Genomic DNA, 27,998 nt, shown 5'->3' with positions numbered 1-27,998 from the left:
AACCATGGCTGGTTACTGTTTTGCAGGTTTGGGACAGCACTTTGTTAGAGGGTTGGTGACCGCTCTATCGAAGTATAGGAGTGGTTGGTGATCACTCTACCTTGGTTGGTGACCGAGGGTATTTCTACAGGAGCGGTTGGTGATCGCTCAACCTTGGTTGGTGACCGAGGGTGTTGCAACAGGAGTGGTTGGTGACCGAGGAGTTGCAGGTAATGTGTTTACCTATGTTTTCACAGTTGGATAAATCTGGTGTCGGCTGGATGAGTGTGTACTCACCGGGCACCCGCATCTTGTACATATAAATACTTCTGTTGGTAATAAAGATACCTCGGGGGGGGGGGGGGGGGGGGTGCTGGCCCAACTTCAGCCCCTAGTGCTGTGTCATGTGCAAGTTGGTTTATGTTTGCAAGATGTATGTGCTCATGTAATGTTTCACAATGATGGTAATCATGTATATGCCAGGAATGGTTGATGTATGTATGTTGTTTTGGTAGTGAATTGGTTCCGTATACACGTGCCCGTTTGTGAGAGCTACAGTAGATTGTGTATGGTTGAGGAGATTATTGGATGATCTTCGTGAGTGTCAGCAGACACCCACCACCATTCTCACTGATAGCCAGAGTGCTATGGCCGTGGCACGAAATCCCGTATTTCATGCACGTACCAAGCACATTGAGATTCATTATCACTATGTCAGAGAGAGGTTACATGCAGGGGAGATCAGTTTATCTTACTGCCCTACACAAGATAATGTTGCAGATCTATTCACAAAGGCTTTACCTTGAGAAAAGTTTGAAGATTTCTGCAAAGCTTTGGGCTTACTCTCATATAGAGAGTGATCTCCTACCTTGTAGAGGTTCACACTTTCACTACAGGGGGGATTTGTAGGCATATGCTCACTTATGGTAGTGCTATGTGTGAACAGGGCTTAACCAAGGGCACTTTTTCCCATGTGGTTTTTTCCCCTGGATATCAAGTGTGAAAGGACACTCTATCCATATAATATTTTGATCTTCTATATTATATGGATGTGATACACATGCAAGGGTTGACTTGCATTTTGTGGCTACCACCAACACCAACACATAACAACAACAATAAGGGCAAAGGGAAGTCTTCATCGGAGAAGTCTTTTGAGAAGAAGCTTGACTCAGTGACAAATTGAAGGTCGAGCGGACCTATAACGATTGTGGCGAGAAAGACCACTATTGGAGAAAATGTCGTAAGCGGAGTACCTCGAAGAGTGCTGATTCTTGAGCTTTAGTTGCAAAGACTCCAGCTTTTGTGCACTTGGAGATTTTGGACACAGATGCTTCATCTTCTTGTAGCAAGGAGGTAGTTGGCTTCATCGCCAGGGATACTCGGGAGTGGATTCTCGATAGTGGTGCTTCTAGGCACATGACTACTTCTCGAGAGTTTTTACATGATCTTAAACGGCAATTAGGTCGCATTTTCATTGGCGACAATTCCACCATACTGATTCATAGTGAGAGCAGGATGGAGATTATTCCCGATGGCAAAGGGGGGAAGCATTCCTCTTGTGTTCTTTACGTCTCAACACTTGGTTTTCATCTATTGTCAATGCATGAGGTTTGCAAGATTGGGCTTTCGGGTGGAGTTTGAGGAGCATTCTATTGTTCTATGTGACAGAGAAACAGGCCAGGTTGTATGGGAAGGCGGGGTGGAGAACGGTATCTACAAACACGATTCTGACCGTTCTTGCCCTTGCCTCTTCTTAGCGGTGGCCCGTATATCAGATGCATGTAAAAAATCCGCGTTCCTTAATGGTGACTTATAGGAGGAGGTGTATGTTGAGCAGCCTCCAGACTTTGAGGTTCCAGGGTCAAAGGGGATGGTTTACAGGTTGCGGAAGGCCTTGTATGGTCTTAAGCAAGCTCCCAGGGCTTGGAATCACAAGATTGATTCCTTCTTTTTACGGATTGGATTTCAGAGATCAGTTTTTGCAGATCCTAACTTGTATCTCTTTCGGGAACGCGGTTTAGTCACGTTGATTATCCTTTACGTGGATGATCTCATTCTCACTGGTGGTCATGTGGAGCACATAGCAGTGATGACGAAGGTTGCCTTGTCAAAGAAGTTTGAGATGTCCGACTTAAGCTTGCTTCATATCTTTTTGGGATTGGAGATTTGGGAGACCCAGAGGGGGTTCTTTGTTTCTCAGCACTGGTATGTTCATGAGTTGCTTGGGGCCTTTGGGATGGAGAATTGCAAGGCTATCACGTCACCGATGGACCCGAACCCGAAGCTTACAGTGAATGATCCTTGTGAGCAGGTTGATGCCTCTCTATATCGGAAGCTCGTTGGTTCATTGATTTGGTTGCTGAACACTAGATTGGACTTGAGCTTTCCCGTGGGGCTGTTGAGCTTGTTCATGCAGACACCTTTGAAGACTCATAGGGACACAGGATTGCGGATCTTGCGGTATCTGTAGGGTATGAAGGATCTTGGACTCTTCTATGACACTGGAGGGGAAACGAAGGACCGAGTCTGACTCCAAGGTTGGAGTGACTCAGATTGGGGAGGAGATCCAGACACGGGGAGATCTACATCAGGCTATGGTTTTACCCTCGGCTCAGGAGCTATTTCATGGAGCAGCCAGCCAACTATTGCCTTGTACTCTACAGAGGCAGAGTACCGGGGTGCTTGTGGTGCTGCTTGCGAGGTTGTGTGGCTGCGGAGGTTGCTTGGTGAGATTGGGTTTTCACAGGAGCCCATGGTCATCCAGTGCGATAACCAGAGCTGTATTGCTATTGCTCGGAACCCGGTCTTCCATGCCCGGACCAAGCACATAGAGATACAATCTCACTTTGTTCGTGAGAAGATTTTGGCTGGTGACATCTTTCTTGTTTATTGTGCGATGGAGGACAATGCGGCAGACCTCTTCGTGAAGTCTCTACCTTAGGCTATGCTTTGGCTGCACTCCAGCTCACTGGGGTTGGTTCCACATCTAGGAGCTGAGAGGGGGTGTTAGCAGTCATCTCTTGTCTGTATAGTATACACTGGGCCTCTGTTGTGGGTGTGCCTGCCCATTTTAGGTGTTCCCCCATTTTTCCTCACTTTCCATAGTATTTTCCCATTTTTGCTAGCTGTGGGAGGGTTGTCGGCTGTGTCTACTGTTGGCCGATTGGACTAGTGCTATCCGACTTCTTCCTCAGTGCTGGCTGATTGCCTCTCTCCTGGCCGACTGATTTGTTTGGTGGTCATGAGCATCTTTGGCTGCTGTTGGCTATTTTTTGGGTTGGTCGACTAGTAGCCTGGGGCCATATCTATTGGCCCTACCCCCCACACTTCTCTTGTATCATTCCGGGATTTTCTAGTGTATATAGCAGAGTTTATACAGCTTCTCTCTCTCTCTCTCTCTCTCTCTCTAGAGAGAGAGAGACACCTACAGAGGCAGATTACAGACTTCTTTCGACCAGAGATTGAGCAGTCAGGCCAGCAAGCATTGCAGCTAGCCCCAGAGTATAGCCGCACCAGAGGTACACTGATTGATCGGGCTATAGAGCTGGGGCGGTCCAGGCGCCCCAAGATGAGAGGCCCATCCCGACACCGGCGGAGACTACAACAGAGGATCAGGACCATACTAGCACGGCATGGGAGACGTCCAGTCAGAGTACTCACCATGGAGGACATTGAGGATATCCGCCATTGACCGATGAGAGACATCTTTGGATAGTGATGTATATGATGCTTACCTTTGTTGCTGGAGTTTTCCTTTCCAGATGTTATCCATTAGGAGCTCCTAGTACCTTACTTTTCCTCATAGTTGGTGTTTCAGTTTCAGTTAGTTGTTTAGTTGTTTTAGCTTTTCTTACACAGACATTGTATTAGATCCACCAATTGTTGTAACCTTTTTGGTCTCATAGGTCATTTTGGCCTTTTGAGGACGTTAATATATCATTTCATTTCTCTCTCTCTCTCTCTCTCTCTCTCTCTCTCTCTCTCTCTCTCTCTCTCTTTTCTGCGTTTTGCTCTCCCCTTCAGCATATAGAGATGCATCTTGCCTTAGCACTCCATCCACATCCCCACCCCCCCTTATATTGTTTGTATATGGGCTCCACCGATCCATGATGATTCACAGTTGTATCCAGACACATGCACACTTTTTCTTTTCTTTCTTTTCTTCCGATGACCGGAAGAACACAGTTGTATTATTTTTTGTCTCATAGGCCGACTTTGGCCTCTCGTAGACGTTAATATATCTTTCTTTCTTTCTTTCTTTCTCTACATCAATTGTCTTCATTTCCGCTGTGCATTCTAATTTATCCCACAAACCCTTGTGGATGAACCAGATCCGCATCTGAAGCTTCCAATGGGCATAGTTGGGTCCTTTCAACTTGTCATCCTTGTTCGTACAGGGGGGAGCCATATCCACAGCAACAAGAAACACAGATCTCAGCTCTCAAACACTTCTCTCAAGTGCTTTCCAACGAAGCGAGGCTCCAGAACCAATCAGCGGGACTCGTGGAGGAAGAAGGAGATGTACAACCACTTGTCTGGCAACTCCACATGCAAGAGAACTCACCAACAACTGATGCCGATGCAGAATTTGTAGCCAAAACTCCAACGCTTGCCTTTGTAGAAGAAAACACAGTCAAGTACCTGGCCGTCTTGTCTCTGTAGGAGAAAACGCAGCCACCAAACTGGCCGGCAGCAAGTGAAGGGCTGGCTGGACCAGAAAACGCAGCAGTGTATGAAAACGCAGCCACTGTTGGGACTGATCTGCAGCCAGGAGGAGCTAGGGCAGAAAACACAAGGTACAAATGAGAAGGCGGACAGATTTGTAGAAGATGGAGCAGCCTGAACCTAAGCGGGTGATACCATGTTGGAGAATGCATAGGCGGAGGCATAAACAAGACGACAGAGTATAGAGAGAGCTTGTGGACAAGATCACCTTTTATATTAGCTTGAAGCTTTACAATGGCAATAGGCCAACAAGAGATGTTGAACTTGTGCAAGGGAAGTGGATGATTTAGTGAATAATGGGGGAACTCCTTATATAGTCCATGTGTGAGCTGGCCGATTGCCTCTAGGGCTGGCTGACTGGCACAAGACAAATAAATAGGAGAAAATTACATAAAATACCAAATAAATGGTACAACCCAAATACATTGAGATGCATAAATTGTAACATGAGGCCAAGAAAGCTGAATCTTTTATGGATCTTGCAATGGCGATTATTGCTCAAGAGTTGCACATGCAACCAAGGGATGCAACACGTGCATGCTTGGCTTGTACCGAGGATGCCTATGTAGAAAAGGCAACCATCCCACATGTCTTGGTATCCCCACAGGTGCTTGAACAAGAACTTATGTCTAAGAGGATGAATCTTCATGCTATTGGAGAGGAACCATCGACGACTTCACTCCATGAAGGTGTACCTTATGTAGTCTCTGAAGGATGCAATGTTTATGGCAGTGGTCAAAATGCCATTGCTGGCTGAAAATGTGCATGCACAACACATGCAAACATGGGCTGTAATTTTCTGTAGGTGCAGGTATTTTGCGTATCTCTCATGCCACTCATGCCCTCGAGTGTGCTCGTGAGGAAGAAGCTATGGGTGAATGAAACAGGCCTCTGGTAGAAACCAAAGTGTGGTAGACTAGTAGTCACCCAATACAATTGTAGTCCAGCCAGTAAAACACTTATATGGGAGCTAGAGTGCTCCAACACAAGAAAGAGAACGACAGTTGTTGGCCCCAAAGCTTGGCGCCCCTTTCAGTATTTCTTTATTCAATTTAAATGGAAAAGTTTAAATGATTACAACATGGCCATTCATGGCTCGTATGTCTGCAAGTCCAATCTGTCAATCCTCTGGACCTCTTAGCATAGAGGTTACACACAGCTTTGTGTCCCAAGAACACCACACTGTTATCTCCTCTAATCTGTTAAGTTAGTGCATCCATGAGGCCTTGAATATGCATCTGACTGAACCATGTACATAGCCACAAACTCAGCCATGAAAACAGTCCACAAACTCTTCCAAATCAGTCCACAATCTTGCCCTGTTTCCACCCTTTGAACTGTCAAACCCTTCGTCTCACAAAGGGCCAAAGAAACGACTCCGGAAGAGTCACGAGCCAGTGAAAAGAGAGACTCAATATCACACCTCCCGCAGTCCCACCTACTCACAAAGAGAGAGAGAGAGAGAAACTTACATTCCTTGTGTCGCTTTTCACAAGAGAGAAAAGACGCGAGAAAAAGCCCCGTTCAGTCCTGCCCTGTTGTCTTGCAGCCGGGAGAGAGAACACCTGTGGATGAACCTGATGTCCAGCCTTGTACTCCCTCCTACAGTCCACTCTTCTATGTCCAGCACTGTTTATATGAGCAACAGTTCAGCTGACAGTCAGCTTCTTGCCAAAAGCAAAGGAGAGAGAAGAAGCTTTTGTAGGCGCCTGTTTTCTCTGCAGCACAGTAGCCAGTTCTGTCCTCCAAAAGCCAAAGAAAGAGAGAGAAAAGATGGCTGTGTCTCTGCCCTGTAGCGCAGCACAGCAGCCAGCTTCAGTCTCCAAAAAACATGCGTAAGGAGTTATTAAGCTGCCCCTGTAGCCTCAGTAGCACAGCCTGCCTGCAGTTCTTCCAAAAAGCCACCAATAACCAGCAGCGCAGACCCCTTGTAGTTGTTTTCCAGGCCAGAATCCAGCGCTGCCCGCCAACAGTCTTTTCCCCAAAAGCAATAGATAGACGTGTCCACCCTCCAAAAGTGTTGGAGCCTCCAAAGTTTGCCTAGGGACCACCAAAGGTTACAGAACCTTTAAAACTTTAATTCTTGGCCACTAAAGGTTATAGAACCTTTTAGTCTTTAATTCTCTTTGTCCCCTTCACACATGGGGTTGTCCCCACATGTTTCCTTTTTGTCCGGCCACCCAAGTATGAACCTTAAAATATATAACTTGCTCACCGACCACCATGCTCACACTTATGCTGCACCAATTTCACAGGGTCATGACATACTCCCCTCTTGAAAAATGGCAAGCATCCTTGACTGCATTCTGGTGATATAGCAAGACATCCAAAGCGGAACCACACTGGTAATGAAGGCTGCCTAATACAGTAAGATATCAGCCATGTGATCCAACTAAAAGTGAAAAGTACAATATGGCAAGATCAGCGTCCCAATCTCTCTAAGCCATGCATATGTAACAACATTCATTGTAAACTAAGGATGTAGTGATAGTCCAAGTTGTATACCACTGTGAACCATACACAACCACAACATCCAATGTGACTAGTACACATATATCATAGAAGTCCCATAAGCAGATGTACTGTCAACTGTCAGTACCTTTGGGTGAGACAAAAGATGCACCAAGCGACCTCTAGATGACATCCGAGCCTGTCTGTATCAAGGGAGCGGAGGTGCTATCCCCCTCTTGAGCATCAGGCAATGTCCCAGACCTATGCTCTGCTGAACTTGAATGAGCCGTAGCAAGAGTCGGCTCCAACTCAAAGGCATCGAGATAAAGCTGCAATACCTGAGGTGAATCTGCTAAGTCACCCTCCTCCATCCACTTCGCATCCATCGGTGAATAGTTCTTGAACTTCACAAGATAGCGACGGGAAACTTTACCTCGTACCTTTCTTTCCTTATGTGCCAATATCTGCTCGGGAATAAGAACCTCATTAAGTTCCTCCACCTGCGGCTGAGCCTCATCTGATACATCCTCAGGCACATCCCCATGGAAAGGTCTAAGTAGACTCACATGAAATGCATTGTGAATCCTCCAGTGATTTGGTAGCTTCAAACGATAGGCCACCTCACCAATCTTTTCCAATACCTGAAAAGGTCCATAATAGCGCATGCTCAACTTAGGGAATAAGCGCTCTTTACCCTTCATCTTTTTGAGCCTAGCTTTCTCAAATCGCAAAAGAACCCAGTCACCCAATGCAAACTCTAATGCACGCCTGTGACGGTCTGCTGTCTTCTTTTGCTTTTGCTGAGTTTTTTGGAGTGCCAACTTAACTCTCCTATAAGCTTCATCCATGTTCTCCACATATTGGTCAGCCTCAAAGATCTTATCCTTTGTGTGCAAAATGGGTGGTACCTTCTTCCCTCCTTCCACAATCTCAAAAGGCGCCTTGCCCGTCGAGGTATGGATGGTGTTGTTATAAGCGAACTCCGCCAAAGGAAGATACTTTTCCAATTGTTGCTCGTGCTCTGACATATAACACTTGAGAAGATCTAACACTGTGGAATTAGCCTCTTCCATCTGTCTGTGGATGAAATGATGATGAAAACTTGAGAGTTGTACCCATGTTGTCAAACAACCCTCTCTAAAATAAACTCGTCATCCGTGGATCACGGTCACTAATGATAGACGAAGGCATGCCATGATACTTGAAGATGTTCGTCATGAACAACTTCACCATGTGATCAACTTTGATCTTCTTACGCACGGGAATGAAATGAGTCTGCTTACTGAACCTGCATATGATAGTCCAAATGCCATCATTCCCCGTTTGTGTCCTCGGAAGATCAAATATAAAATCCATGCAATGCTCTCCCATGGTCTATTTGGAATAGGTAAAGGCTGAAGTAACCCTGGTGTCTTCTAACAGTCGTACTTCACCTTCTGACATACGATGCATTGCCTAACAAAAGCATCAACATCTCTTCTCAAGGTCGGCCAATAAAAGAAAGCCTCAACTGCCTTTACCGTGGCGTCAATACCTCTATGACTTGCATATGGTGGAGCATGACTTTCAATCATAACCTTGAGTCGTAACTGCCTGGTAACACAGTCTACCATGCATCAACAAGAAGCCATCCCTCAGAGTATAATGATCATGCCGCTGACCCTCAGACATTTGATCATAGACCCCGCCAAAATCCTCATCCTAGGCATACTGCTCTTTCATCTCATCAAGCTCATGATGTGATAAGCAAGTGAAATTGCTGAGACCTGTGGCTTGCGTGACAAAGCATCTGCCACAACATTCTTTTTGCCTTCCACATGTACAATCTGAAAGTGGAACATAGACAAAAAGTTGGCCCACCTCATATGCTTCTCAGAAAGTTTAGTTTGCATGAGGAAATAACACAAGGTCTGATGATCTGTCTGCACAGTGAAATCAGTCCCACACAAATAGTGTTTCCATGTAGAAAGAGCATGAATTATAGCCAACATCTCTTTCTCAGACTTGTAAATGCTTCTCGGCATTCTGTAATATACGACTCTCATAGGCTATCATATGTCCTTTCTGCATGAGAACTGCTCCAATGCTGTTTCCACATGCATCACACTGGACAACAAAAGCCTTTCGGAGATCCGGTAAATACCAATACGGGATCCGAAGTAAGCTTTTCTTTAAGCTTTTTAAAGGCTGCAATTTCCCGATCAACCCATCGAAACGGAGTTCCCTTCTTTGTTAAAGCATGAAGGGGCGAAGCAATCTCAGCAAAATACCGTATTTACCGCCTGTAATAGGAACACAATCCCAAAAAGCTGCGTACATCATGCTGTTAGAAGTCATCTCCTGTCTAGATTTATACACCAGGGCCTTTGTTGTGGGTGTGCCCGCCCTTATGAGGTGTTTTCCCATTTTTCCCCACTCTCCGTATTTTTCCCCCATTTTTTCCCATTTTTCTGTAGCTTGGGGTGCATCCCTGAGTTGGCAGGAGGATCTATATGCTGGCCGACTACATCTGATATGTGTATTGGAGCTGGCCGACTGTATTTGATCAGTCGTGGACTCCTCAGAGCTGGCCGACTGGGTGCATGCTGCTGGCCGACTGCATATGCAGTCGTGGAGCCCTTTTTCAGCAGGCCGACTGCACTTGTGGGGGCATATAAATAGGCCCCCACCCCCATACCACTGATTGTATCATATTCGGGATCTTCTTGTGTATATCAGAGCAGAGTTACACGCCTACATCTCTCTCTTTTTGTGCTGTTTTTTCTGCCTGCGTTTTTGCTCTTGTGTTCCCAGATTTGGTCATCATCTCCGCTGCATATTCTGACATGGTATCAGAGCCTAGGCTCTAGATAGGTCTTGGGATTTGTGTGAGCAAGAGGGGGGCTGTTTTGTGGCTGATTGGTGGACTGTTCTGGACTGTTCGGGAAGAGGAGAAGCAAGAGGAAGGCGGGCTGATTTGCTGGACAGCCACTTGCAGGTATCAGTTCTTCTTTGTTCCCACCCACCCACCCTTTTCAGAGTACATCCCCGCTATGGCAGATCTGTTTGAGATGGCCGAGAGACATGTGAAGATCCCGACACTCCCCACGTTTCCGGTGGACCGTCAGTTGGACGGGAGCAACTACGGCATATGGAAGGTGATGATGGAATCCGTTCTGGAGTCCTACGATCTCGCCGATTTCGTCGTTGTTGGTGTTCCACGGCCGGAAGTAGAGGAAGGGGAGTTACCGTCAACCCGAAAGGACCGGGAGGCCCAGACGCAGATGTGGGATCGCGTCAACGCCAGGGTCCGTTCGTTTATTTTCCTCAACTGCACACCGCAGGTAATCAATCATGTCAAGCACATGACGCTGGCCAGAGGTATATGGCAGCATTTGGCCTCACTTTATAACAGGGTATCGCCCATGAAGAGGATTTCCTTGGAAGTACAGATGCGGGTTATGAGCCCTGCAAAGTCGTCGACGATGCGGGAGCATATTAACAAGCTGCAGGCTCTTCAGAAGGAAGTTCTTCAGGCCGGGAAGGAGATATCGTCAGAGGACATGGCCATCACGTTGCTGTCACATTTGCCCTCTTCGTACTCAGCATTTTACTCCTCTTTGATTACCAGTGGTGGCAGGCTCAGCACCATCACGTGGGAGGAGCTTGTGCCCATGGTCCTGGACCAGGAGGAACGATTCACGAACCCTCCTCAGGGTGGAGGTTCGGAGGCCTTTACTGGCCAACGGTCGAAAGGCCGTAACTCGGGCAAGGGGAAGGCTTCATCGGAGAAGTCTTCTGAGAAGATGTCCGACGCTGACCGCGAGAAACTAAAGGCAGAGAGGACCTGTAATGATTGTGGCGAGAAAGGCCACTACTGGAGGCAGTGTCCCAAGCGGAAGACCGAGAAGGGTGAAGACTCCTCAGCAATCATGAAGACTCCGGCTTTTGTGCACCTGGAGGTGATGGACACCGATGCTTCATTTTCTTCAGGCAGGGAGGAGATTGGAGGATTCTCCGCGACGGATACTCGGGAGTGGATTCTCGATAGTGGTGCTTCCAGGCACATGACTCCTTCCCGTTCCGGTTTACAGGATCTCTGCAGGCTTTCTGGTCATATTCTTACTGGAGATACGTCCACTATCCCAGTTCACAGTGAGGGCAGGATGGAGATAGTTCCCGATGGCAGAGGGGGGAAGCATTCCTCCCAGGTGTTGTATGTTCCGGCACTTGGTTTTCATCTGTTGTCAGTGCATCAGGTTTGCAAGACTGGCGTACGGGTGGAGTTTGATGAGCATTTTGTTGCTCTCCGGGACAAAGCAACAGGCCAAGTGGTTTGGGAAGGTGGAGTGGAGAATGGAGTCTACAGGCTTTCAGCACTCTCTCTCCCAGGTCCTCAAGATTGTGATGAGTGGCAGTGTGGTAATAGCTACTCAGGTGTGGATACGTTGCAGGTGCGAGCTTTCCGAGACCAGGTGGTGGATAGCTTACCAGTAGATGGCAGCAGTTGTCAGGAACTTCCCAGTACTGAGGTTGGTAGTTCTTGTGTTCGTGAGTCAGAGGAAGCTGAACAGGTCACTTTTGCTCTGATGTCTCGTCGTGTTCGGGACATAGAACTTCCAGTAGTTGAGGATGTTCTTTCCACGGGGACCTTACGGAAAGCCAGGCAAGTAGCAGGTGATTACTTGCAGAAGGAGGTGGTTTCTCCAGGCTTTATGGTTCCGGATTCAGAGGGGGTGGTTGACAGGTTTCATCAGGTTTCCAGGACTTGCTTGTGCACCGTAACAGGTGTTGATCCTTGTGAGCAGTGTGATGTCTCTGTGACTCAGAAGCTGTATGGTTCATTGATGGACACCGGATTGGACGGGAGCTTCCTGATGAGGCAGTTGAGCTCTTGGTTGCAGATGTCTCTTTGGGAGGCAGGATCGCGTTTCCTGTGGTTTCTGCGGCATGCGAAGGATCATGGACTCTTGTACACAGGAGGGGGATTGTTGGATGGAGTCCGACTCCACGGTTGGAGTGACTCAGTTTGGGGAGGAGATCCGGACACGAGGAGATCTACTTATGGCCCAGGAGCAGTTTTATGGAGCAGGAGGAGGTTACATTGCAGGTTTGGGCTTCCACTGGAGGAACCCATGGTCATCCAGAGGCACTTTGTTCGTGAACAGATCGTTGCTGATGACATCTTGTGGAGTTCTGTTCGACGGAGGACAGTACGGTGGACCTCTTCACGAAGTCGCTCTCAGGATTTGCTCAGGCGGCACCCCAGCTCCCAGTGGTTGGTTACACAGCCAGGAGCTGAGAGGGGGTGTTAGAAGTCATCTCCTGTCTAGATTTATACACCAGGGCCTTTGTTGTGGGTGTGCCCGCCCTTATGAGGTGTTTTCCCATTTTTCCCCACTCTCCGTATTTTTCCCCCATTTTTTCCCATTTTTCTGTGGCTTGGGATGCATCCCTGAGTTGGCAGGAGGATCTATATGCTGGCCGACTACATCTGATATGTGTATTGGAGCTGGCCGACTGTATTTGATCAGTCGTGGACTCCTCAGAGCTGGCCGTGCTGCTGGCCGACTGCATATGCAGTCGTGGAGCCCTTTTTCAGCAGGCCGACTGCACTTGTGGGGGCATATAAATAGGCCCCCACCCCCATACCACTGATTGTATCATATTCGGGATCTTCTTGTGTATATCAGAGCAGAGTTACACGCCTACATCTCTCTCTTTTTGTGCTGTTTTTTCTGCCTGCGTTTTTGCTCTTGTGTTCCCAGATTTGGTCATCATCTCCGCTGCATATTCTGACACATGCACGGTCCTCAAATCTGGCCAATTGAGAATTGCTTCCACTTTCGAAGGATCCATGCGGACTCTCCATCTTTAGACACGATATGTCCCAAGAAGTGTATTTCTTCCAAGAAGAACTCACTCTTCTTGCCATTTATGACCAACGTATGCTTCCGGAGTTCTTCAAACACAGTGGCCAAATGCTTCCTATGCTCCTCCTTTGAGCGTGAATGCACAATCATGTCATCAAAGAATATGTCCACAAACTCTCTATGAGGCCGGAAAATCCTATCCATCATCTTGTCAAAGGTAGCAGGAGCATTTGTCAAGCCAAAGGGCATGACCAAGAACTCATATAGCCCAAAGGTGGTCCGAAATGCTGTCTTATGCACATCCTCAGGTCTAATGCGTATCTGATGATACCCGCTTTTCAAGTCTATCCGACTAAAGACTGTGGAGCCCTGTAAGCGGTGAAATATGTCATTGATCCTCGGAATAGGGAATCGATTCTTGATCGTGTTCTTGTTTAGCGCCCTGTAATCTATACACATGTGCCAAGAACCATCGTTCTTTTGCACTAAGAGCACAGGTGAGCAAAAGGGTGATGAGCTAGGCTAAATCAATCCCTTTTTCAACAACTCCTGTACCTGGCTCATAATTTCCTCTTGTTGGGCTGCCTTAACACGGTACGGCGGTCTATTTGGTGGGGTACTCCTCGGAATAAGCTCAATAGCATGATCTTCTGGTCTTTCCGTAGGAAGTTCTCCTGGGAATGACTCGGAAAAGCAATCTTGGTACTCACGTAGGAAATCAGTCCTGTCTTTATCTAACATAGACAAATTAGAGATGTTATTGGCGATGTGATGTTCTGCCTTTAAAGCATTTTGATGGAACAGGACAGATGCTGCTTTGAGAAAATTGCAGTTTTGGGAAGAGAAGGTTAAGCAAATTGACACGGAATTGAGAGAATCTAGAAGATTGAAACTTGAAATGGATAAGATCCATTCATCATTGAAGGATGAGAATCATTGTGTTGCAGAGCCTTTTCAAAGCATTGTAGATAGCATGCCACCTTTACTCGAAGGCAAGTTTTGCAAGAAAACAGGTGGCTAGCCAACATTAAATTTCTTTCTTTGCTCTATCTCTGGAAGATATCTATCATTGATGCATGCAAATGCTTGAATTCAGAATGTGTAGGGAAATTGCAATGGACACCTGTAACTCAAGAAGAAGGATCTGGACCTTCACCTCGTGCTGGGCACTCTAGCGTCTTGATTTCTTGCACAGTTGGTTCTAAGGTGTCAACTTACATTGCTGTGTTTGGAGGGTACGGTGGCCAAAATCCTTCTGGTGACATCCTTCTTTTTGACACGGGTACGTTTCTTGATCAAGTAAATTTCCAAAGTTTCTTGCTTATTTTATAAACTGTGAAACAGAAGGTAGCACATGCACTTCGTCTTGATTTGGGCCACAAAAGACAGTAGGCTGCCCCTGATTCAGATGGTCATGAGTACCTTGGGGTCTTGACCATTATGGACTAATAGGGGGGTTTGGAAAAGATGGCAAAGTATGCATAGAGAGGCGGTGTTTTGTCATCCATATCATCATTATGGCATACCACCCCTGTGATGCTAGTGCAGGGATAAATACGGGGCCAGCCATGGGAGCCATTGTCTGCCTTCTGTTGTGTTTTCAAGTCCTTGCACCCTCTGAATGTAAGTTACAAGCTAAAATAAGGCGGCAAACTCTGCTAGAATAATGTGATGTGGGATGGGGTGTTTGCTACAGATGACACAAGAAAGCATCATGGTCTGCAGCCTTTGTGTTAAGATCCAATCAAGATGTGTGACGTTGACAGGATCTGAATGAGACATCTGTATGTTGTGGGTGAGCTGCAAACTCTGTTAGAATGATGTTATGCACGATGGAGGGTTTGCTATGTTATGAGATGTATGCCTTCTCTTGCATCTTGAAGACATTGTACCCTGTGTATGAGTGATGAAGCAAAAATGAGGCATTTTTGTGTAGGGAACGGACTGCAAACTTTTCTAGAATGATGTGGATGTGGATGGAGAGTTTGCTACATATGAGGTGAGAGAGCATCATGGCATGCAGCCTTTCTATTGAACTTCAGTCAAGAGACGTGGGATCGATTGCCCAAATTGGGGACCCAAGTCAAAGACAAGTGACATGGTTATTTTTATGGCGAGCATTTGACTGTGATCTTTTGTTCCCTGAGTTGCTGATGTGGCAATGTAGTGTCTAAGTCTGCATGCCTTGTGGACATGCCAGGCACATCATGGACATAGCACACATATCCACATAACCATATACATCATGGACATACTGTACACATCATGGAAATACCATACAAAACATAGACATACCATACACATCATGGACATATCAAGCAAATTATGGACATAACATACACATCATGGAAATACCATACAAAACATAGACATACCATACATGTCATGGACATACCAAGCAAATCATTTTTATGGCGAGCATTTGACTGTGATCTTTTGTTCCCTGAGTTGCTGATGTGGCAATGTAGTGTCTAAGTCTGCATGCCTTATGGACATGCCAGGCACATCATGGACATAGCACACATATCCACATCACCATATACATCATGGACATACTGTACACATCATGGACATATCAAGCAAATCATGGACATAACATACACATCATGGAAATACCATACAAAACATAGACATACCATACATGTCATGGACATACCAAGCAAATCATGGACAGAACATACACAACATGGAAATACCATACACATCATCCTCCTCCTCCTCGTTTACTATTGTTGCTACCATTGTCCAGCTCGTCCCCCTCCTCATACCAAGCACATCACGAATATACCTTATGGTCATACCAATCCCATCACAAATCACAGGCGTGTCATCATGCACAAACTATCATAGACTTTGCCACTCCCCCTTCTCTACTGTTGCCCCCGCTCATCATCCTGCTCCCACACCGCCTAATACCACTAATGCTCCTCTTCCTCCTCCTCGTACTTGTACTGCTTGACCTTCTCACCTCCTCGTCCTCGTACTTCTTGTACTGCTTGACCTCCTCATCTCACATAGAATGCTATTGGTAGTTGCATCGTTCCCATGACCTAAGCGATGATGCCAAGGGTATGCCACCCAGCCCTATCTAGATCTATCCTAGGTTAACTCCCCTCGAGTAATTGTTTAATTACATGAGGGAAATAGCCTTATTGTTACCTAGACTAATGCTAAGGCCTATTGTTACCTAGACTAATGTGCATATGCACCATGGGTGCTAGATCACATAGATACCCTCTCTTGATCTAAGCATTGGACTCATAGAACAAAATGCCTGTTGGCTATAAATGATTGCATCACAAAAATGTCGTTTAGTCTGGACGATACCAAAACTCTTCCTTCACATATAGTAGGGATGTGAAAGGTAGGGAAAACAACACATAAGATACAATCATTGCCAGATTAGGTAAATGTCACATGCATCTTGCAGTGGGATACGGAGCGACACAATGGCATCATATTTAGTGCAGCATTTGTACAATAATAGTACCTTTTTTAGGAACATTTGTTGTACGCTGTGACCACCCCATTGTGAGCCCTTAGTCCAAGGACAGTCCCCCATCATCTGGATCTAGAAACACACAATGCATGACTATTTTGGACAGATTCAGTAAGCTCATTCCATGCAAGGAGACAACCACAACCGAGGACATAGCTCGCTTGTTCATTTGGTTTTGGTACCCCAGAGAGATCCGAAGTTCACGTCCCATTTTTGGAGAGTGTTGTTTAACAACTTTGGGACTAAGTTGCAAGTGTCTAGTGCGCATTCCGTCCACAGGCAGATGGCCAAACAGAGATATATAATCAATTGGCCTTTGATGTTCTCAAATCATATTGCCATGACTAGTAGTCCAAATGGGAACAGTAGTATCTTCCGCTGGCACATGCAATCCTAAATGATACTCACTCATCTAGTATTGACCGGACGCCGTATGAGGCAACATTTGGTTGTCAGTTCTTATCTCTTTTGACGAGACAGATATCACCATCCCTAGATGCCAACAAGACTATCAAAACATTTTAGGAAATCATTGAGTCAATTAAGGAGCGCCTTGCCAAAGCTCAAGAAGCTTATACTCGGCAAGCCAACAAATCCAGGAGAGAGGACAGTTTTAAGGAAGGGGATTGGATATATCTCCGGATCATGAAGCAATGGCTAAAGCAACAAGTGAGCAAGCATTGTCCCAACCTTTCATTCCGTAGTTTCAGCCCTTTTCTAGTCATTCAAAGGTTAAGTGATGTCTCTTTGAAGTTAAATTTTCCGGAAAGTTGGACTATGCACAATGTCTTTCATGTTTCTTGGTTGAAGCCATATGTAGGTCTAGCATTGCAAGATTTATCAGAAGAACACAACCATATATGATCGACGAGGCAGAAGTCATAGAGCTTGATTAACTTCTTCCACAAATGGAAGGATGGTTCTGGTCAAAGAATCAACAGGCAGTTCTATATGAAGTTCAAGGATCGAGGAACCCATGAAGCGGTATGGCTGGATGAAGAGTTCGTTCAGCAGTACCCCCAGTTATTGACGGACTACTTGGAAGCCCTGAACCTGTCGCCAAGCTAAGCAAGAGGGAATGTCACGTGCACCGTGAACTAGGGTACACAGTGATACAGTGGAATCATCATTAGTGCAGCATTTGTACAGTAATGGTACCTTTTTGAGGAACATTTGTCGTATGTTGTGACCCCTTGTGAGCCGTCAGTCTAGGGACAATCGGGCACGAGCTACGTAGGTCAATCTCTGAGCCATAGAGGTCAGTCTGGAGTCAGTCCACTTAACCCACTTAGAGAACCCCATCATATAAGTGTATGTAATATTGGTATGAGAGCATCAGGTTGGTGACCAAGCTCGGCTACCTAAAGAAGTGAGAGCATCTGGTGGATGGTAATACTGCGGTCAGGAAAAACCACCCAAGCCTCCACCATGTCGGGAGAGACATCTCATCAAGAAGAAAGCCATCTGCTGGAAGTTGTGGAGGTACAAAGCCTCCACTCCAAAAAAAAAACGCTTCTGCCAAGCACAAAAGAGATCCTCAATGGAGCAAATCAATTCATTAAAGATGCAGCTTGCAACAAAAGAAGAGAAGCCCAAAGAAGGTTTCTTAGGTTTGGCAAGAATGTTCTACGATATGAAGGAACAAAGAAGAAAAGATGAAGAAAGACGTGAAGCAGCAAGAAGAAAAGACGAATAAGAAAAAAAGAAAGAAGAAACGAGACGTGCGGAGGAACAAAGGAATAAGGAAGCCACACATAAGTATGAGGAAGACCAGTTCCGGTCGGAAGAAGCCTATCGAGAGTACTAGCAAAAGCTCAACTGGGAGGCTATGCGACTCTTGCATTACCAGACGATGGTACAGATTCTGGCATCCCTTCCCAGGATGGCTCCAAATCCGTCGTCGTCCACCACCCCAACCACCATCATTGTCCAAACTTCACCAAACTAGAGTATGATGGTAAGTGTGATCATGTTGCTGTTACTCAGTTTATTCATCAGTTTGAAGCACATTTTCCATTGCAGTTCTGAGTTCCCTTATCCTAGTTGGATGACTGCTGCAAGGGCTTAGGACAAGACTCTACCTGCCTGGGCTTACCTCTATTCGACATAGACCAGAAGGACCAAAAGAAAATTCTTAGGGTCAATCGGGCAATAAGAAAGATTCCACACCCAAGAAAACTCTTGAGGAAAAATCTAAGGAGGGCATCACTAGAGGTTATCTCCATATGAACAGACACGGTACAAGACATAGAACCGTTGTTTCTTCTGCCACATTGGGACACGGGAAGAAGGATTGCACTAAGTGGCAAGCCGAAAAGTCTGCCAAGAGATCCACTTCCACAGTAGCGACCATAGCATCCACATCCATATCTCCACCATTAGCCTCTAATGCCGTTCAGCTATTGCAAGCTTTGAATCCCCGGTGCCACCAATGGTATTTGATGATAAGTAGGAGGGTGAGGTTGAGGGATAGAAGAAGGTTGTCATCCGTACCTATGGCACTGCGAAGGGACAACAATTCATTGTCCTCTTCGACATGGGCAGCTATGAGGACGCCATCTCTCCGTAGTTGGCAAACAAAATGAGCTGTACCTTGGTTCCTTACTATTTAGATGTAGACGGGTTTACACACCTGGTCTACAAGCACATCACTTAGAAAGCTCCACAGTTTGAGTTCCAGGTTCAGAAGGCAACATTCCAGAGGGATTTCTTTGTCTCCCCTCTTTTAGGGTGTGACATGATCCTTGGAATCGAGTGGTTCAGATAGTATGCATCCATTCCTGATTGGAGGCATGACACTTTCACTATTGTTGAAGGTTTTTCTAAGCCCATCATGATTTGTGGGGATAGGAGCATTCTCGGAATACCACTTATTTTCCACATTTAGGTCCAACAGGCCATAGGAAAAGGAGCGGAGTGTGTGTTGATTTATGTTGCTCTCAATCTAATGCTGTTCAGACAGCACCCGCATTGGAGCAGAGGATGGCTGGTCTCTTGTCTCAATACAACGACATTATGTTGCGAGACGACCTCCCACCCAAGCTCCCACCTAGTAGGCTTGAGGACCATCGAATAGAGTTGGTTCTTGGTCCAGAGACCCCCAACAAGTTCCCTTACCGTCTTTCTAAGGCATTGGAGGGCGAGCTGGAGCAACAGTTATCCCAGTTTCTTCAGGGTGGATTTATTTGGTCTTCCTTCTCACTATTTGCCACTCCCTTCCTGTTGTCCAAAAGAAGGATAAGACCGCACACTTGTGTGGATTATAGGGCACTAAACAAGCTAACAGTTAAAAATGAATTTCCCATGCCCAGAATAGAGTACATCCTAGAGCGATTCAATGGTGCTAGATTTTACTCTAAGATAGATCTCAAGAGTGGCTACCATCAGGTTCGGATCTTTGAGGCTGACATTCCAAAAACCGCATTCAGGACCGAGCATGGGCTCCTATGAGTTTGTGGTGATGCCTTTTGGACTCACCAATGCACCAGCAATGTTCAACAAGATGATGTCTCGGGTTTTAGCAAATGCGTCTTCATCTTTTTAGATGATATTCTTATCTTCTCAAGGGCTGCAAAGTAGCACGAGGGAGATGTGGCAAAAGTTTTACAACTCTTGCAAGACAATGAGTTGTTTATCAATGCCAAGAAGAGTGAGTTTGGAGTACTGGAAATACATTACCTAGGATACATCATTAGCTCATCAGGTATTAGCCTCGACCCTGAAGAGGTACATGCCACACTTAGTTGGGATTTTCCCAAGATAGCCCAAGAAATCCGCTCATTTGTGGGTCTCTGTCAGGCCTACATTACACATATGGACAAGTTTCTGACCTTGCAACACCTCTCACAGACTTGCTCAAGGGCGTGAAGACTCGTCGCCAGAAAGTGCAAGGCTTTAGAGGCATTCCATGCATTAAAGAAAGCTGCCTCTGAGTCACCATTATTGAAGTTGGCATCATGGGATGATCCTTTCGAGGTGATTACTGATGCCAGTAACCTAGCCATTGGAGCTATTCTACAGCAAGATGGTAGGCTAGTGACTTATTATAGCCTGCAAACGAAAAGAATTACTCTCTGTATGACAAAGAGCTATCTATTGGGAGTGATGACAACGCTCAAGCATTGGAAACATTTCCTTTACGGGGGAGATTTTACAATTAAGACAGATCATCATGCACTTAAATGGTTGCAAACCATGCCCAATGCCCAATAGAGTGAGAGGCTCCAGATGGAGTCAATTATTCCAACAGTTTGGAGGATGCCCCGGGGGGCTATCTGATGTTATTGCTAGCACCATAGGTGTGAAGCAAGGATGCCCACTCTCTGATGAGGTGGCTGACTTCATTGGTCACGATGGTGGGGACGGGGTAGACATCTCAGGTACCACAGTCCACATTATGCTATATGCAGATGATATTATTCTGGTCTCTGAGTCGCGGATGGGACTACAGCACCATCTCCATGCACTCGATGACTTCTCCACACAGAGGGGGCTTACAGTGAACCTTGGGAAAACCAAGGCCATGATTTTCCACACCTCAGGGCCGGTTCGACGAGACAGGCCATCCTCACACTAGCAGGAGGACAGGTAGAGGTGGTAGACTCATATGTGTACTTGGGGATTATATTTATGACTCCGCCAGGAAGATTTACTATGGCACAGGCAGCCAGGGATAGACTCACATGAGGGTATGCAGCTCTGGCCATGCTAGAGAGACAGTGTCACAAGGCACACTTCCAGGAGCCCCGCACGAAGGGGTGGTTGTTTGACACACTAATCACCCCTGCTTTGATGTATGCTGCAGCGGTATGGGCACCTGGGCTCGCCACCTCCACATGGTCTCAGATAGAGAGGCCTCAGATTCTCATGCTCTCACAGATGATCCGCAGCAAACCCTCCGTCCCACACCACATGACATTGTCCGGACGGAGTTTGCTGCACCTCCTATGCTAGTAGAGGCTCTCTTCCAGACGATCTGCTTCATACAGAGGATCAGCGATATGCTATCAGATCGACTCTCACATAGAGCTTTTGAGGCGTCCAGGCAGCTCGTAGAGAGTGGAGATAGGAGATCATGGTATTCACAGATGATACAGTGGCTCACTTAGCATGGTCTTGACATAGATCACTTGCCACCTTTCCAGTATGATATACATGCACCACACATCCAGCTCTCCTCACAGTGAGAGGATCAGAGTCCTTCGGTAGGATTTATGGCAGCGATACACTCAAGAGACTTGGATTACACCCAGTCAGCCTCTACCGCCGAAGATGCTATACTACACAGAGATCAGTTTATGCATATCTCAGCGGATGGATTCATACAGAGACCTGGATACATGGATGTGTACATGCCTCAAAGTGCCCGAGTGGTGATTGGCCAGCTCAGAGTGTCATCACACCAGCTTGAGATTGAGGCAGGTAGGGCAACACGGATCCCCAGAGCAGAGAGGATATGCAGACTATGCCAGGAGGAGGTTGAGAGTGAGGAACATTCAGATGCAGAGCATATAGTGTCATTAGAAATGAAATGAAATGACACCACCATCTTCAGTGGACATCCCTGACTCCGCCAGATCATGGAGTCTGCAGATCAGCGCAGATTTGGCCAGTTCTTGCTAGAGACACAGCGCCACAGAGAGACACTGCTACGGACTCATACCACAGGGAGAGGTGGACGAGAGCTCCAGCTCATTGATTTCTTCCAGAGATCTATCCCAGTGCCTATACTGACTCACGTACAAAAAGTGGCTTTGAGAGTCTTGTGTAAGCCTAGTAGGGCTTACCGTGGTATCAGAGAAGGATTTCTCTTGAAGAAACTTTCTTGGGGTGACAGAGCCATGTCGTGAGAATAGGGAAACCAAGGGCCTATTGGGAACAACTTTGAAGCCAATCAAGACTTCAAGATGGGAATCAAGGCCGTCGATCCATTTCTCACTAGACCGCGGCCATGTCATCAAAAGAGTACCATGACTTTCAGTAGTTCAGACGACTTCTCAGAGACGAAGAATTTCTTGCTTGGAGAGCCAAGAAGGAACAAGACCATAGAAGGGCTCAAATGTTTGAAGATTTCATCAAGGATCAAACCACTGAAGCCGAAGGAGTTAAGCTACTAAGGCTTATCTTCATGCCAATGCAGTTTCTCTTGGACTTGAAGGAACATGGTGGAGAGAGAAGCAAGCTAATTCTAGGAATGGAAAGAAATGATGGCAAGCATAATGAAAATGGAAATGGAAATGGAAAGGAAATGCATAGTTACCACGGAACGGGAACGTTCCGGGAACGTCGGATGCTAAAACGGGAGCGGGAACGGGAACGGGAGCGGATCGGGAACGTCGCGGAACGCCACGTCATATGACATGTCAGCATATGACACAAAAAAATGTAACTTTTTGTATACGGATAGCCAAATATGCTTCCTAATATTTGCTCCCCCAAGACATGAACATACATTTCTGCAAGCAAAACAAACGTTCCGCCCAAATTTTTTTTTTTTTTTTTTTTTTTTTTTTTTTGCGGAACGTTCCGGCGTTCCGGGAACGTGCCTTCGCCCGGAACGGCGTTCCGGCGTTCCAGGAAGACGGAACGACGTTCCGTGGTAACTATGAGGAAATGAAAGCAATGAACAAGTACTCACATGTAGTCCAAAGTAGCTTGACTTGATTGATGTAACACACAAGAAAGTACATCACTCTTATAGAGTGAACACACACACTCAAGTACCATATGCTTATGGGATAACTCCCAAAGTGACATGTGCACTCTCTCACACAAAGACTCACAAATACACACTCTTTGACTATGATTTCCTCAACATCCCCCCTCAAAGCAAAGAGTGTGAAACCCAACACGCAAGGAGTAGACCGATCCCCCCTCCACGGCAATACTGCAAAGAGCAAGTCCAACTATCCAACACCTCCTGTGTGATAGTGACTTCTGAGTCAGCTTGCGACCGGCAGTGAGAACCATCACTCGTCACCCCCCCTTACTTTGAATTGGGTGTCAATACATCATATCAAAGTAAAACCAATACACATTTTTTGGGGGACAACCCAGGGCAGAGGACCCTTATTGACCAATCACACAACACATTTTATTTCATTCTTGCATAATGCAAGGACAGAGCACCCACACACATAGAAGACATCAGAAGCAATAATCTTTGTCATCCTCATCGAGGGTGACATGGGCAGAAAGTGCATGATCTTCGGGAAGCTCGTCTGGCGGTTCATGCGCAGCAAGTTTAGCATGGTGTTGTTCTTGTTCTTTCTCCTTTTTGAAGCAATTTGCTTCCATGTGACCCTTCTGCTTACAGTACCTGCATATGATGTTCTTATTGGCTTTCCATGTGCTGTGGGAGATGAGAGCTTCTTCAGTGCGCCTGCGGAAAAAGTAGAATCCTTGTTCCGGCGATCTTTTTCAAGAAGAAGAGCCACCATATCATCGAATGTGGTGGTAGCCAACCTAAGTACTTCAAGGGTGTTCTCAAAACGAGAGATCCCTTCCATACTCTTCATAAGGACTGCCTCATCGTTTGGAGGGCATTTTAAGCTTGACAGCCATTTTATCCTCATCGTTTGGAGGGCATTTTAAGCTAGACAGTTGTTGCACAAGAGGTTGCAGTTTTGCTAAATGATCACGAAAGTCATCATTGTCCTCCATTTTCAACTTATAAAATTGCAGCTTCAGAAAAACTTTGGAGTTTGTAATTTTGTTACCAAATAGGGCCTCCAGGCTCTTCCAGATCTCCTTGGCGGTCGATTTGAAATCCACATGATGAATTAAGGAATCCGCTAAGCAAAGCCCAATGATAGCAATGGCTCGGGCATTGCGTTGCTTCCACACTCTGGGTTGCTGAAGATCGTCAGTAGCATCTGCTTCATTGTCGTCAATCACGTCCCATACTCCTTCTTTCATAAGGAGCAGCTGTATCTTGGTTTGCCAGGTGGGAAAGCCTTCCCCCTTAAACTTTTCAACCATAACAGATGTAGAATGGAGTGATGTCATGGATCCGGGTGGCTATGAAGTCGGTGAAGAGGAGTAGAAAATCAGATGTGGGTCTTGACCTTCTTGATCAGGTTGGGCAGCAATCTTACTTCAGCAATGGTGATTTGAAGGCATGAGAATGCAGCAAAGGCAGCATATCTGTCTGGTGGTGCCAGTGTGGACAGAAAAACGACCAGCAAGGGGCTGGATGATGGCGGTTTTCAGATTTGGAGCAGCCCGGGGTGAGATCTAAAAAAAAATGGCAACTCCTCTAGACATGGCAGTGACTGAAACAGCAGAGGATGGCGGCCATTTTACAGGTGGCAGCAAATCAACAGCAGGTCGGCGTGAGTAGATTCATCAAATGGGAGCAGGGCTGCGGGAAGGACTGCCCTTGGAGGAGATAACTTCCATTTCCGGGCCGCCTCACTCCTAAGGCTTGCCCAAGTAAGGGAGAGCTAGAGAAGGGGATATCGCTCTGATACCACCTGAAGGAACATGGTGGAGAGAGAAGCAAGCTAATTATAGGAATGGAAAGAAATGATGGCAAGCATAATGAAAATGGAAATGGAAATGGAAAGGAAATGAAAGCAATGAACAAGTACTCACATGTAGTCCAAAGTAGCTTGACTTGATTGATGTAACATACAAGAAAGTACATCACTCTTATAGAGTGAACACACACACTCAAGTACCATATGCTTATGGGATAACTCCCAAAGTGACACGTGGCACTCTCTCACACAAAGACTCACAAATAGACACTCTTTGACAGTTGACTATGACTTCCTCAACAGGACTTCGAGAATTATTCGCTATTGGATGCAAAAGGGATGCGAGAGAAGTACTTCAAGGACTATCCAGATATACTACAAGCTTATGAGGAAGTGGTTGGTCCATATGTTTTTGAAGTACGGATATGGACGTCTTGATAGATTCAAGAGGGAGGGATGGTGTCTCTAGCCCTCTTCATTGTATATATATTGGATCTGGATTTGGACTTGGACTTGGACTTGGATTGGAACTAGGACTTGGACTTGGATTTGGATTTGGATCTGGACTTTGGATTTGAATATTGGATCTGGTACTAGCCCAGTGAGAGATACTTGTGGGTCATCCCCGTGGTGTGCTCAGCACATGAGAGATCTTGTGCCTTGACATCGACAACGACTTGGATATCCTACATCAACATATTTGTTTGTTTTGTATTCACTGATTGTATTGATCCTGGCTAGCATGCTTGTGGATTGTTCTTGAATAAATTCCTGAAAGGGGATGGGGCCTGTTCCCGGCTTAGTGTGGTGTACTGTGCAAGATCCCTATTCCCTTCTTTCTCTTCCCTCTCTTTATATCTCTATATCTCTTATCTCTTGGGCACGTGGTTGAGTCTGTCACGGCATGCCCCGCTGGGCTTGCACTAGTCACAGGTGACTATTGAATATTCAAGAGTAACTAGTTCTTACATTCTAACACGCTTTTATTTTCTCATAGGATTGCTCTTTGGGGACATGTGAGAGGAACTGGAGTCCTACTTACTCATACACACAAAGATACGTAATCATCTGAGCACCATGTAGTTAGAGGGGCTTGTATATTGCTGCGCTAACATGCGCATGGTGGAGAAGATGCATGACATGGAGATCTCCAAACAGGTAGAGATCTCTAGAGTTCAAAGTTCGATTCATGATTGATAGCATGTCATGAGTGATGATTCGTGACTAATAATTTATGAATGTTTGCTTTCAGGTGAATGTTGACGAGTACAAGTTAACAGTGTACACACTCAAGAGTGTCCATAAGGGGCGAGATCCAGATGTGGAGGCTATATATGTCGAGCTTTATAGGGAGCTAGAGGAGGTTGACCGTTGAGTTTCTCATACTCGTAGAGGTCGCGCAACTAGAGGCGGCATACGTGTAGGAGGCCGCGGATGCAGTGTTCCCTACTTCGACTGGCCCAGTGGCTACATATGTGAGGCATGGCTCGACTTTAAGGAGCTCTTTTGTTGCCATGCTCCTATTGTAGACATCAGAGAGTCCGAGTACGAGGGCAACGTCCTTAGCGAGGACGGTTTTGGGTTGGCCTCTGATGATGGGAGCACCTCTAGCGAGGGCATTCCTTCCCCTAATGATTCCTGTGAGCAGGAGAACTAGAGTCTAGAGTCTAGAGTCTAGACATTTTTGTACGTAGTGCTATAACTAGTCACTACACTTTTTTGTATTTACTATTGCAGGCTGTGGGCCAAGGCTCTTATTTATGGCATGCCACACGCATATGTTCACCATTCATGACTCTTTGTACTAGTGTTTTAGCTTGTTTCTAGTTTATGACAACCTTTCTAGACTTTGCATCTCTAAATGTGTACAAATATCTTATTTTCAAGTGTTTTTTAAAGTGGATTGTACTTCAATCGAACTAAAAGTTCCGTACCGGTACCGTCATTTCGTACTTGAAATCTATGGATGGTTGGTTTTTTCACGAACAAAGAAGCTCCGCAACTTACTTGAAGTGTAGTGTGTGGAGTTTAGCTCAAGGGGGAGTGTTGAGATGTCGAGCTCAACTAGAGTTACAGACATTGATGACTCGCCTGGGTGATAGCTTCCGCACTTCCATCACTGGCATGGTTGGTGAGATTAATCGGTGATATGCCGCGAGTGGTTTATAGACTGTGTGACAACCACTTTGGTGTACTAGAATTATGACATAGTTATAGCGCCAGCTCATACAATTGGGTGATATGCCGCCAATGGTTTACAAGCTGTGTGAGAACCACTTTGGTATACTAGAGTTATGGCATAGTTATAGTGCTAGCTCATACAGTCAGGTTCACACTATGGACCAACCATTGTATGTTATAGTAGGAGAGTACTTTCCCTTATAGTATGTACTCTTATGTTGCGGTTGTAGAGAAGAGAAGAGAATAGAAAAAGATTCAGTCATCCATCTCTTTTGTGTGCTTGTCTATTCTTATATGTGTGTGTTTTCTTGCAAGGAGCTTAAGGTCACACTCTCCCCCACATTCTTCTCATCGCTGTTCCGTGTCACCTTCGTTAAATCTCCATTTCTTGCCGACTTTCTTGTCGAGTATGCGATTGGGAGCAAAGGCTTTCTTGCAAAGTGCATTGATATAACAAGCATTAGTACCATTACTAGGAAAAGCATATAGCACAGGTTTGTTAATTTTGGCCAGCATACCCCTTAGGTAGGACACAGGTTTTTGTGAGGACCGTCATCGTCACACAGTGATTTTCCCTATCTCAATCCAAAGAGTAGATCTTGTTGAACCATTTTTTGCCAAGACCAGGGTTGGATATGACATCAAGCTGTAATCCCCATCTCTTCCCTAGCTCATTTTCTTCTACTTGATCGCCTTGTGTCGTCGCCAGCCTTATAACTCTCATCCTGATCGAGCAATTTTTTCTAGAGAGGCTTACTAAACTCATCCTAACACAGAAACACTAGCAGTAGCAGAAAGGAATACACTGAAAAAACGTATAAAAAACAG

General features: G+C 45.9%; 1 protein-coding gene and 1 long non-coding RNA gene across 2 annotated transcripts in view; both read left to right on the top strand.

The window, feature by feature from the left end:
• The window catches only part of LOC147604165 (uncharacterized), a 125,945-nt gene that overhangs the window by 77,155 nt on the left and 20,792 nt on the right, over nucleotides 1-27,998 (top strand). The window contains exons 9-10 of the mRNA XM_086795298.1: nucleotides 13,815-14,023; nucleotides 14,107-14,292. Coding sequence (XP_086651424.1) covers nucleotides 13,815-14,023; nucleotides 14,107-14,292 — 395 coding nt within the window. The remainder of the gene's footprint in view (nucleotides 1-13,814; nucleotides 14,024-14,106; nucleotides 14,293-27,998) is intronic.
• On the top strand, nucleotides 26,016-26,465 carry LOC147604166 (uncharacterized). Its single transcript, XR_015265403.1, has 2 exons — nucleotides 26,016-26,147; nucleotides 26,242-26,465. It is a non-coding gene; the product is annotated as an uncharacterized LOC147604166 (long non-coding RNA).

Source organism: Cibotium barometz, chromosome 62 (genome assembly GCF_041138505.1).
Source record: "Cibotium barometz isolate CiBa-2024 chromosome 62, ASM4113850v1, whole genome shotgun sequence".
Taxonomy (NCBI): domain Eukaryota; kingdom Viridiplantae; phylum Streptophyta; class Polypodiopsida; order Cyatheales; family Cibotiaceae; genus Cibotium; species Cibotium barometz.
This window is presented reverse-complemented; position numbering and strand designations above follow the sequence as displayed.